The following is a 12359-nucleotide window of genomic DNA, read 5'->3' as shown; positions in this document are numbered from 1 at the left end:
TAGAGGATTTTGTCTGAAAAAATCCCCTCTAAGAAGATACATTCCCTGGAAATTAGTGTAAAATAAGTGAAATTAATCTATTTGTGCTTTTGTTGGGAACCTCTGCAGCCCTCTCAAGGACTCCTGGTGGTCTTTGGATCCCAGTTTGGGAATCATTCTCCTAAACAACTTGATAACCACATTACAAAGTGGATACAATTAGGGATGTCACAAGAACCAATACATGGATACCATAGACACATAGATACCAAATCAATACCAGCATTCAGAAAATGATACTAATACCAGTGTATCATTGGTAGTGTGTTTGTTAAAGAGCTGAAACACTTAAAGTTTCAGTCATACCTACAAGATTGCAAACCAAAATGAGAGCACATAATCACACAGCTGTATTTGTTGCCATTTGTCACATGTCATACAGTTTCTCTGATTTGAAATGTCTGTCTTTGGACTGCTTTGCTTTCTACTTGCTACAGGCCAATATTCAATGTATAACTCTTACTGTAATGCAGGCTGTATGCTTAAATAATGAAACACACAAAGTTTCTGTTCAATTGTTAATGTTTATAAAAAAAATATGTTTAAATAAAGGAGTGTGTCCTGAATAGGATCGCTGGTTTGGCTATGGTATCAAATCAGGTTTTGAGAGTAGTGGAACTTCGTTATAGAGCACCCCTAGCACCTCAAAAATACTAAAAGCCACGCCCAAGCCCAATTGTGATACTAATCGCAATACTTACTAGTTTGTACATAGGTGCAAACTTTCATTAATTTTTGGCACATCCTAAAAGCCTCAAACGTGTTCGTAAAATGAAAATTGACACACAAAATCCAAAATGCCCTGCGTTTGGGGGCACTATGGAGCCTGCTGGCCACACCCAAGCCAGTAGGCTCCATAGTGCGGATGAGGAATAACAATCAAAACAATAGGTTCCTCGCACTTTCGTGCTCAGGCCCTAATGATCTTTACAAAAACAATAGGTTCATACATTGGGCCCCTGGCACTTTCATGCTCAGGCCCTTGAAATAATAATCCTTTCAAAAACAATAGGTTCCTCGCACTTTCAGTGCCAGGGACTATTGGGCCCCTGGCATTTTTGTGCTCGGGCCATAATAATCTTTACAAAAACAATAGGTTACTCATACTTTCAGTGCCAGGAACCCTTTCAGTGCCCTTGGCAATGTCATGCTCAGGCCCTAATAATAATAATAATAATAATTACAAAAACAATAGGTTCCTCACACTTTCATTGCCAGGGACCATTGGGCCCCTGGAACCTTTGTGCTCGGGCCCTAATAATAATAATAATAATCTTTACAAAAATAATAGGTTCCTCACACTTTTGTGCTCAGGCCCTAAATAGAATATAATACAATGGTAAGAATATAATACTGTGGTAGTATGTGTGCAGTAATAGTTAACTGCAGTGTAAATGGGTTGTGCACTCTAAGAGATGGAGGAGATGAATGAGACCTCTTTAACCACGGAGAACATAAACATTAACAGTTTCACAACCAGTATATGCATAATGAGAACTGGTAAGGACAGGTAAGAACAGGATGTAACCAGGTAACATTAACAGGATGTAAGAAGTAGTATCAGCTGCGCACAAAACTCATAGCCTTTATCAATGATATCTGCAAAGGGTTGGTTTGGCTTTTGTCAGTGGGTGCTAACCTTAGCTAGCTAACCTTAGCACTGGCACCAAAACTTTGTTTTTCTTCATTTGTTAAAGAATTTTAACTTACCTTATCAAGTCCATCCATTTCCTCTTCTCTTTCTCATTGCAAGGAAAGTGGTAGTTTGACAATTGGTTTGTTATTTTTAACTCAGATCTGTTGAAAAGATGAGTCTTGGACCTGGAAACAGTATTTTGATGGGGTGATATGTCACGACTTTAAGACCAGATAGTTAAAAGTCTGTATACACATACTCACTCTCTTCATCTGGATCATCACAATCAAATCATGCAAAAGATTTAGCACACACAACAGTGTTTATATTATATCTCTGAGTTGTATGACTACTAACTATAGCAGTGACCAGAAAAAGCCTGATTCTTTGGTTGTTTTTTTCCCCCTTCAAAATAAAGGCATTGACATTTAGTTTATTGGTGTAGCTTTGCTGATTGGTGTCTGTACTTCCTACAGTGTTTTAATCAGCCATGTGGTCAAAATAAACACAAGCTGCTGTGTGTAACTTTGTAATAGAACACTGAAGATGATCATTATGAGAAAAACACTGGGGAGCTCACAGTCAACTGTTTCAAGGCATGTTTTATTATTGTGTATTCATTCATATTATTATTATTTTTACTACTATTATTACTGTTATTGTTCAAGTGCACTGGCTAAAGGTCATGTTTGTTGGGGTTCATGCCAGGCTGGAGTTGTATAATGTGTTTAATTGCTCTCAAAGGACAACAGAGATAATGACCTGTAGACCAATTCTAACATAATAATTGTGATAATTACTTCTAATCACCTAATCTAGCTACTTATTACACAGGCAATTAAAGTAAAACTTTTCTGGTACCAAGAGCCACAGTCATCAGGAGAGTTTGACATAATACAACATGGTGGATCATTTCTTTCTGATTACAAAGGTAGATGGTATTTGCTAAGCAGAACATCCCATGAGGCTGCTCACTGTGACCATTGGGTCATAATTAACTGTTTCCAGTCTGGCAGTAGTCAGGCCCATCCCCTAAGGCCTGGCCTGTTGTTCATCACACTGGAGGTGGCACACGAGGGAAGTCATAGTAAAGGACACTAATGACTCATTACAGTATTCTTACATCAGCTCTGGGTTTCTGTATACACAATGTTGGCATTATCTAAACAAATTGCATCATACTAATTGGAAATAACTTTTTCCATTCATTCCTCTGAGGCACACACACATGCACACACAAATCAAAGCCACACTTAACATCACTTTTAGGATTCTCTCTGTTTATTTTGTTGCCATATTATGACCCACTTTCACCTTGTATAAGAGTTTAAAAGTTGTGATGCACTTGCCCTTGCATCTTGGCCCTGCATGAACCCTGACATTCTTATCAATTATCATTCTTATCAGCTCACCTTCAATTCTTAGTGTTGCTATATTGTCAGGCAGCTCATGCATCTGGAAGTTGTACTTCAGGAGATTTTGACAGGGAAGAGGAATGTAGTTGCAGATCGAATGCATTAACAGAAGGTGGCAGACAAACGTGTAGTTGTAGGCTGTCAGGCAAAAGTGTGTGAATTGGAATAAAAGGTGAGCTTTTTTCCCCAAAGCTTTATGTAAATAATAATTATGTATACTACTGTATCTATAGATACATAGTAAGATTAAATAAAAAATATATATATACAATAAATTAACAATAAATGGGGTGTCTATGTCTCAGACATAGTATCGTATAGTAGGGTTGGCCTGTTTACTGCAGCTCAAAGAAACAACCAAACACATTTAGGATAAATGAATACATTTATTAATAGCTAAACGTCTTGAGGATACATGATAAAGCATAAGATAATATATAAATATAAAATGAAAGTAAAACAAATAAATTAAAAGATAAGGCCTAGCAATGGTAATAAAAATAATTTAAAAAATCATTCAGCAAGAGTGGCTCGAAGTGTGTGACTCCAGGCTTAACGTATTGCAACGGGGAATGTTAAGGGAAAGCTAATTCAACTTCTCTAAAGAAATTATCTTTTTAATTTTAACATTGTTTGACATCAACTTTTGATCACAAAGCCATGTTATGCCTTATTATTGAGGTGTTTCATCATTGTAGAGGTGTCATCTCGGCAGGTCCAGCGTTGTCTTGTGTAGCATCAACAGCGGTGTTTGGCAGTGAAAGAGCCCAGATCAGGCTTCGGACTGTGGGCACATCCTCATGGGTGCAGAGATGTTGAGTCTTTAGGCCGGTTTAACTTCTAGTTTGCAGTGTTGCTTTCAGAAAGCAGTTAGAGGTCCAGTTTCAAGCGTTGTTTTCTTCTTCAGGAGTTTAAATTGAGGATTCAGGCTTTGGTTAGCTTGTATAAACTTGAGTTGAGTGCCAAATAAAGTTTAATCTGACTACACTCAAATCTTTAGCGGTGTTTACTTCAAAATAAAAGACTGTACGTGTTTACTTCAAAAATTATATACTGTACATGGAAATACGCATATACTTGGTTGAAAAACAAATAAAAGAGATATCTTAAGAATTTTCTCGAGTTCTTGGAGGCCAGCTCAAAAAGGAATCTCTTTGAGGCTGTTTTCATGTTAGGATAAAAACAGGCAGAGTTTGACTATGAATTACTGATGAATATTCAATTTCTTTGTCCTCTGGGACATTAGTTGTGGCTGGTGTCTGCAGCCTGCGTCTTCTGAAACAAAGGAATTTTTGGGAGAGTCTAATTCTGAGTTTTGACACACAAAAATCCCACTTCAAGTCACTGTGGCCAAGTATTTCACATAACAGTTGTAAACACATTCTTTTCATAATGTGAAAGTATTTCATGATATTTCTGATTAATAATGGTCTTGCTGTAATATAGTGAATAAAAAGGCTTAAGGCAGCAATTCTGTGAGGTTAACACAACATTCAGAAACAAATATAAATTCAACATAGTCATTTCATTACTTTTGTAACTTCAAGCATTCATTATAAATAACAAACTTAAATGAATGTGTGTGTATGTGAGTCACCAATGAACACAAATTATAAGCGGAAGATGAAGAACAGAACAAATGTCATAAGTAAGTAATAAGACATGGAAATAAACGTGAACATACTACTATTAATATTAGTAATTGACACAAATTTTTAAAAAAAAATGAATACATAAATTCAAAAAAATAGTAATAAAATTAATCTGAGGCCAATGTATCCCTCATGTGGTGGCAGGCAGAGACAAACTGTCGTACAAGAACATAACCCCCAGTATAATTTGTAGCTTTTCATTGTCTGAGCAGTTACTCTATTAAACTGTGGGTGTCTGTTTGAGGTGAAGAGGTATTCCCGGCATGAATTTTGGGTGCTGTGTGAGGACATGGATCTCTGTCATGCTTCATTTGGCAGCTGTGTTTTCTTATATCTGCCTTATATCTATGACCTCTCTCTCTTCCTGTCTTTCTCTCTCTTTCTGAAGGATCAGTGTTAATCTCTGAGGAGCTGACCCAGTGACCATTACTCTGTAATAACCCCCAACACACACAAAACACACACACACACACACACACAGAGCTGATAACGGCTGGCCTCTTGAAGACCCAGATGTTGCAGTGGGATTTAATGCATCAAAACTACTGTACTCAATGTTTTTGTGTTGTACTCTTAACACTGTGTTGCCTGCTGCTGCGCACGTGTGACCTGCTGTGCATGTGTGTGTGTGTGTGTTAGTGTGAGTGTCTGGCTAAAAGCAGCAAAGAGTTAAGAAGCTTTGTCATCTGTTGAAGTACTTAAAGTGAGTGAGAGAGCGAGAGCATGATAGCATGAGGATGCGAAACAATGTGTGAACAGTAGGGAGGTAAAGAGACACTGACAAAGAGCGCACCAGAGAAATAGATGGAGTGAGTGACAGGAGGGCAGGTGAGGAAAGAAAATTGTTTTTAAAAATCCTAAAATAAAAGCAAAGAGAAACCGAGACGAGAGAAGAGAGAGAAAGAGATAGAGAGGTCGTTGGTTTGTGGATTAAGTCGGGTTAAAGAGGATTAGTGCCTGTTTTGTTTTGGTTTGGTAGTAAAATCACATGAATGTCAGTCACCACTGGCTGCTGCTGACACACCAGCTCACACCGCTGATTCAATTCACCACAGAGTTCACACACTGAAACATATCTGCTGTGGAAACTGGACCAGAGGAAGAGGAGGAAGAAGAAGAGGTGGTAAGTTCTTCTCCTTAAAGAGTTTTGAGTCTTATATTTTTACTCTTCTCCATATGCTAACATGTTCACAATAACAATGCCGAAAGCTGATGTGTAGCAAGTATAATGTTTACTGTGTTCACTGTCAATTAATTTGCATTTTCCTGAATTACCACAAACCAACTGACAAATAATGAATATTTTAGCTTTGCACGGATGGTAATCCAAGCTCCAAGTTACAGGTCGTTCCTGTTGTGGAAACATGCCTTCAAAACCAGGAGTCCAGGTGGCCAACTTAGTCCAAGAAGTTGTCAAAAATCCAGCAAAGTGGTAAATAGAGGATCAGTATGAATGTTACAAAAACAATTCATATGACTGTTTTCTGATCTGCCACCTCTGGCTACAGTTTGGTTAAGTTTAGGCAACTAAAACCTAAGATTCAGGGAAACGGCTGCACTGACACAACCTTCCTAAATGCTGCCCTCACACTTTGGGCAAAAGTCAGTCATGTTTAAGACATTAGGCATTTAGAATTTTACTGTTTAAAACCACAAACATATCCCTATTTAATAAAAATCTACAAAACACTTCTGTATCACACTGACAGTTAAAGTAGGCCTAAAGTACAACAGAGTTTAAGCAGCAGAAACAAGGCCAGGCTTTATAGCTCTGTAAGGCTGCGTGACGTAGTCAGTTGACTTTTCATGACTTTCAGGTCTGTTAATGGAAACTCTTCCTGAGCAGCGTCAGTGGAAACAGAAGCTGAGCCCAGATAATAGGCTAAAGAGGAGACGTAACTTCAAATTAGTCCACATTTAGAAACCTGCTGCTGTAAAAGGAAGTGCTAAAATAACACAAGGGGTGTTTAAAATCTTCAAGTCTTCATATGAAGAAAACCCTGTTGTTGGGGGACATGTAACATACTCTAATAAAATCACAGATTATTAACACTCACAGTGGAATATGAAGGATGTTATCAGCTGATTTATGACTTTGAAAATGATAACACTGGTAGGGCTTTTGTATTTTTCAGCTCATCTTGAGTAAGTTTAAAGGGGCAATAAATCCAATTTTATAGACTAAACTGGTGATAACATACAGTATGATCATATATTGGCCGTTTTGATGGATTTGATTTGATCAGGTTGTTGATAAATTAACTAAAAGCATCTTCTACATGTAACAAGACACTCATACAATTTGGTTTATTTATTTATTTTCACATTTATTTATTTTTAGTTTTCATGTTTAAAAAGGAATTTTAATAAAAAAGTTAATGATTAGACGTGTGTGTGTGTGTGTGTATATATATGTATATATACACTAATATATGTTTAGTCTAAAAGTAGTCAAATACAGATATTATGTATATAAATACAAATATTGGCTTTTTAAAAATATTTTAAAATCAAAAAAAATTAAATTTTTCTCTGTATTAAGTTGAAACTGACAGAAGTATATGGTATCCATCATTCTTAATTTCACATTGAAAATAACTGAAACTTTACTTTGGATTTGCCATTTTACATTATTTAATACAATAAAACAAATGAAAATAGCATGGCCAAAAATATTGGTACTCTTTAGTTAATATTTTGTAGCACAGCCTTTGGAGGCAATAACTGCAGTCAAACGCTTTCTGTAACTCTGAATAAGGTTTCTACACTTCTCCACTGGTAGTTCGGCCCACTCTTCTTGAGCAAACTGCTTCAGTTCTCTCAGGTTTGATGGCTGCCGTCTCCCAACTGCAAGTTTCAGCTCTTTCCACAGATGTTCAATGGGATTCAGATCAGGACTCATAGCAGGTCACTTCAGAACGGGTCAACGTTTTCTTCTCATCCACTCTGGGGTGTTTTTTGATGTATGTGTGGGGTTGTTATCCTGCTGGAAGACCCATAACCTGCAACCAAGACACAGCTTTCTGACATTGGGCTGTATGTTTCGCTCCAAGGTGCCTTCATAGTCTTCTGATTTCATTGTGTCCTGCACGGATTCAAGGCACCCAGTGCCTGAGGCAGCAAAGCAACCCCAAAACATCACTTAGCTTCCTCCATGTTCCATGGTAGGCATGGTGTCCTTTTCTTTGAAGGCTTCATTTTTTTCTTCTGTAAACAAACAGGGTTGGTGTGATTTACCAAAAATCTCTGATTTTTATCTGTCCAAAGCACATTCTCCCAGAAGGACTGTGGCTTGTCAACATGCATTTTGGCAAAGTCCAGTCTGGCTTTTTTGTGTCTCTCTCTTAGAAGTGGGGTCTTCCTGGGTCTTCTACCAATGGAGCCCATTTTCATTCAGACAGTGACAGATAGTGCGACTTGAAACTACTGTACTTTGAACTTAAAGATCAGCTTGGATCTGTATTGAAGTTCTTTCTCAACCATTCAAGCAATCCTTCTGTTCTATCTCTCCAATTTTCCTGTTGCGACCACGTCCAGAGATGTTGGCTACAATTCCATCAGCCTTAAACTTCTTAATAATATTGGCAATATTAGTTTTGGAGATGGTCTTGTAACCTTTACGTTGACCATGCTTGTTTATTACCTTATTTCTAATGACTTCAGACCACTCTCTAGTTTTCCTTCTATTTTCCATGTTCAATGTGATGCACACAGTGGCACAAAACAGCAGAGTGAGTCATTTTCTCCTTTTAAACTGGCTGCATGAGTGATTATAAGGTTGACACCTGTGATACTGATTAAAACACAATAGTCTGCTTAAAGTATCACTACAAATCAATTATTTCTGATTAATTGTTTGTGTGTATTTGTGTTTGCAAACTTCCTTGACTCAAGTTGCCCAGTGAGGAATAGGAAGGGTAGGAAAGTATTTTATACAATCAGAGTACAAGAGGAGAATAGAAAGTTATTTAAATTATTACCCAATCTGTCAGTTATAAACATCCATTTGAATTAGCAACTTCTGTCCTACTTTTTCTATGCAGTGATCCATCAAAAACGTTTGTATTTAGTATCAGTTTCACCTCCATATGATTACTTTAGACAATATGGCAAAACACAGGCCTGCTACTAGCCCTATGTGAACTTCTTTTGCAGTCAAAACATGTTGCATGCAGTTACATGCTAAATCAGCTCTTGATTAGATCATTTCTGTGTATCATGTATCATATCTGTGTACATGAAACTAAGAAACATTTAGCAGTTATTTCAGTTCATGTAGTTTAAGAATGACATTTAGTTTGTTAGTGAAAGGTTGTTATATGATGTAGAGCATTAGATATATGCATCTTGACACTGTTGCCTCAGACCAGATTATGATTAATTTTGTGCCTCTGAACCTTCCACACAACTGAAAGTTGCTTTACATTTATTTTCAGTGAACTAAGCTTTTTTTCGTCTGTGGTGATTCTGTGGCTGGACAATCACCATGAGACAAGCTATGGAGGATGGTGAGAAGCACACACACACACACACACACACACACACACACACACATCCCTATATGAGCTTCTATTTGACCCTCATACACTTGAACTTTTCTAATCTGAATTTACTCCTAGCATAAAGCTAATTGAATTCTAGTCTTAACCCTGAACTCAGGTCTAAATCCTGACCCGGGCTTAATTTGAATTTAATCTTGTCTAAAGCCTAATTCAGATGGTATTAGTCTCTCGGTCACTGTGGGGTCAGGCCTCCTCAGTCATGTTAATCCTGTCTGGCCCAAACATGTCTGTTTTTCACCTTCTGCTCTGGAGAAACATCCAGCCTCAAACATCTGCCGTGATATCACTATAAACTCCTGTTGACCAGTGTCACATATTGTATTTGCCATGGTGAGGCTTCAGTGTCTTATTTCTTTCACTTTTTGGTGGCAGTGTTCATCATTGGATATACCCTGTAGCCTACATGAATTGCTCCACTTTATCTGAATGTCCTGGTTGTCATGGTGTTCATCTGTTAGTTTAGAACTCATCTAAAATGATACATGATATCAACGAGGGGCCCTGCAAATACTTTTTAGACACATCTGTCAGAAAAACAATCGTCTCACAGCACAGTTTGATTAAATCTCAATCTTTTACCCACCACCTAGAGGAGTGAAGAAAATCAAACTCATTTTAAAAACAAGACTAAGATGCAGGGGAGAAAATGCAGTGCCACACCAGCGAATTGCTATTTTCCTGCAGTGCACTTAGGTTATATCCTCAACTGTGCAGGTTTGGTATCTTCGTGACTCACCGTGCATCAACTACTGTTTGCCTGCTCAGAGCAGGTCTACAGATTGGGACCTTGTGTTCCATAATATTTTGTCACAATTTGGTGAAGGCTCACTCATATAAACCTTTCTAAAATCACACAAACCCATGTACATGCACATTCTGCTCTTTTTTCTACTTACATCATCAGCATATCCAGAAAAATGAATTCAACTTAAAAAAGAATCATCATCTGTTCTTTGAAGCATATTTTAAGCTGCTGTATCCATATTTTTACATCCTGGACAACAAGTTTCCTCTGGGGAAAAGTCTCTGCAGGATTTCAAACTATCAGTGCATCATGACCGGGAAAGCCCTGTGTTTAAAGGGGATGAAAGCAAATGTGATTTGCCATGATTGTCAACACGCCGGCTTATAAAGTGTGATAAAGTATTCTTTCTGATCCCACCCCATATCCAAGTGTGCCACGGATGCATGCGATGAACCTAGCCATGAAATTACTTAAAGTGTGCTATGACACTTGACTGCAATCTGTGCCACGAAAATTGGGTCTTAAAATTCTACAGCCAGACAAGCAGACTGTGAGGCTGTAATGCTTGTTACAAAAAATGTTGGTGGATGAAAAATGGAGATGCAGCTTTGGCTATATTCAATGCCAGTGTTTTTAAAATTCTCACTTCCTACATTACCTGAGTATGGCAACTACTGTATGGTTAAGGTTTAGGTAAGTGGTCATGGCAAATATACTATAGATATTGTACAGTAGGGGTAAGATTTGGCAACTAAAACACTTAGTGTCCCAACATGGATTTGCAATCATTCATGGCAAATGTTGCATTAGCCGTAAATCATGAGTTGTCCAAGTACTCAATTCGTAGGGGTACTGGGCTGCCTGTCATAAACTGAAGTAGACAAGAGGATATTCAGAAAGATTGGTGGATCTAGATGAACAGACAGGGGGGTCACCAAAGTCATTAGGGACCATGACTGTCTGTACCAAATTTTATGCTAATATAAACAATGACAGTTAAACTAAAAAATGGCTATCATATCTGTAATATAATATTTGAAGAGATATTTTACTCCAGACCAAAGTGTTGGGCTGTACAGCCAGTATTGCCATCCAGAACATAGAAATATCCAAAACTGTGGCTAAAAATGTTTCTTATGCTCTCAAATTGAACATCTTCATTTCTTTTAAATTTTTTCTTGTGCTTTTTCTACAGGTGTCAGTGAAGTGCTGTCCAGTGTGGTGGAGGATGTCGGTCAAGCCATCAGCAGAAACATTAATGGTGCTCAAGTTCTGCATGAACTATTGAGCGCACCGTGGCTGCGCAACCTGCTTAAGGTACAACCTGATTCAAAAGGTGTGCACTAGAACACACCTTGTACAGGTGTCTGTACTTGTATACAGATATACTACCATCTCCTGGATACTACATGGTAATGTTATTCAGGTTCAGGGACATACCTTTGTTTAGTTAGGGCCCGAGCAAGAAGTGCCAGGGGCAAATGGTTCCTGACATGAAGTGCGAGGAACCTATTGTTTTTGTAGAGATTATTATTATTCTCCATCACCATTGCCTTTTTGAGGGGCTTGGAATGCTCAAAAAAAAAAAAAAGAAAAGTTCTGTAGTGACTGGGCTAAGGTGTGGCCAGTGGGCTCCATAGCACCCCCAAATGCAGACCCATGTTGGATGTTCATGAAATTTGGTGGGATTATTGCTCTTGTTACTCTGGACATAATACATATTTTTTCAAAGTTTTTTGCTCGACATGAAGTCAGTCATTTTGGATTTTATGCGTCAATTTTCATTTTATGAACACATTTGTGGCCTTTAGGATGCGCAAAAACTCACAAAACTTTGCTTCTATGTTCAAACTAGTACATATTTTGCTTAGGATCACAATTGGGCTTATGCATGGCATTTCAGCTAAATAGTGCCCCCTAATTACTTTTAGCATTTTTGAGTTGTGTGTGTGTGGCTGTACTGTCTGTGCTGCAGCCGTGTGTGTTGTGTGTGTGTTAGGGATGTGCAGAGAGCCCAGTATTAGTAGTAGTGTTTGTATTTGTATTCGATTAAAAGTGGAAAGAAGCTTAACAATCCTGGGTTTTTTATACACTTTTAATTTTAGAAAATCAAAGTGTTACAATAAGTGTTCACGAATAAACTACCTTACGAAGGAGGTCCCCCACAGCAGATCATAGACGCCTGCACTGACTACTGAGCTAAAACTTTACTCATCGCCTCATTGCCTATTTATACACCCATAACACAGAGACAGCACACCATGTAATGTGTAGGGAAGAACTTCAAAGGTGATTCTTGCCTTGCACTTT

General features: G+C 38.0%; 1 protein-coding gene across 1 annotated transcript in view; it reads left to right on the top strand.

Moving 5' to 3' along the window:
• Nucleotides 1-9177: 9177 nt before the first annotated feature.
• Nucleotides 9178-12359, top strand: part of LOC137193247 (MAGUK p55 subfamily member 4-like) — a 31726-nt gene continuing 28544 nt past the window's right edge. The window contains exons 1-2 of the mRNA XM_067604560.1: nucleotides 9178-9250; nucleotides 11245-11366. Coding sequence (XP_067460661.1) covers nucleotides 9229-9250; nucleotides 11245-11366 — 144 coding nt within the window. The 5' untranslated portion in view covers nucleotides 9178-9228. The remainder of the gene's footprint in view (nucleotides 9251-11244; nucleotides 11367-12359) is intronic.

Source organism: Thunnus thynnus, chromosome 11 (assembly GCF_963924715.1).
Source record: "Thunnus thynnus chromosome 11, fThuThy2.1, whole genome shotgun sequence".
Classification (NCBI taxonomy): domain Eukaryota; kingdom Metazoa; phylum Chordata; class Actinopteri; order Scombriformes; family Scombridae; genus Thunnus; species Thunnus thynnus.
The sequence above is the reverse complement of the archived record's forward strand: the minus strand, read 5'-3'. Positions and strand labels throughout refer to the sequence as shown.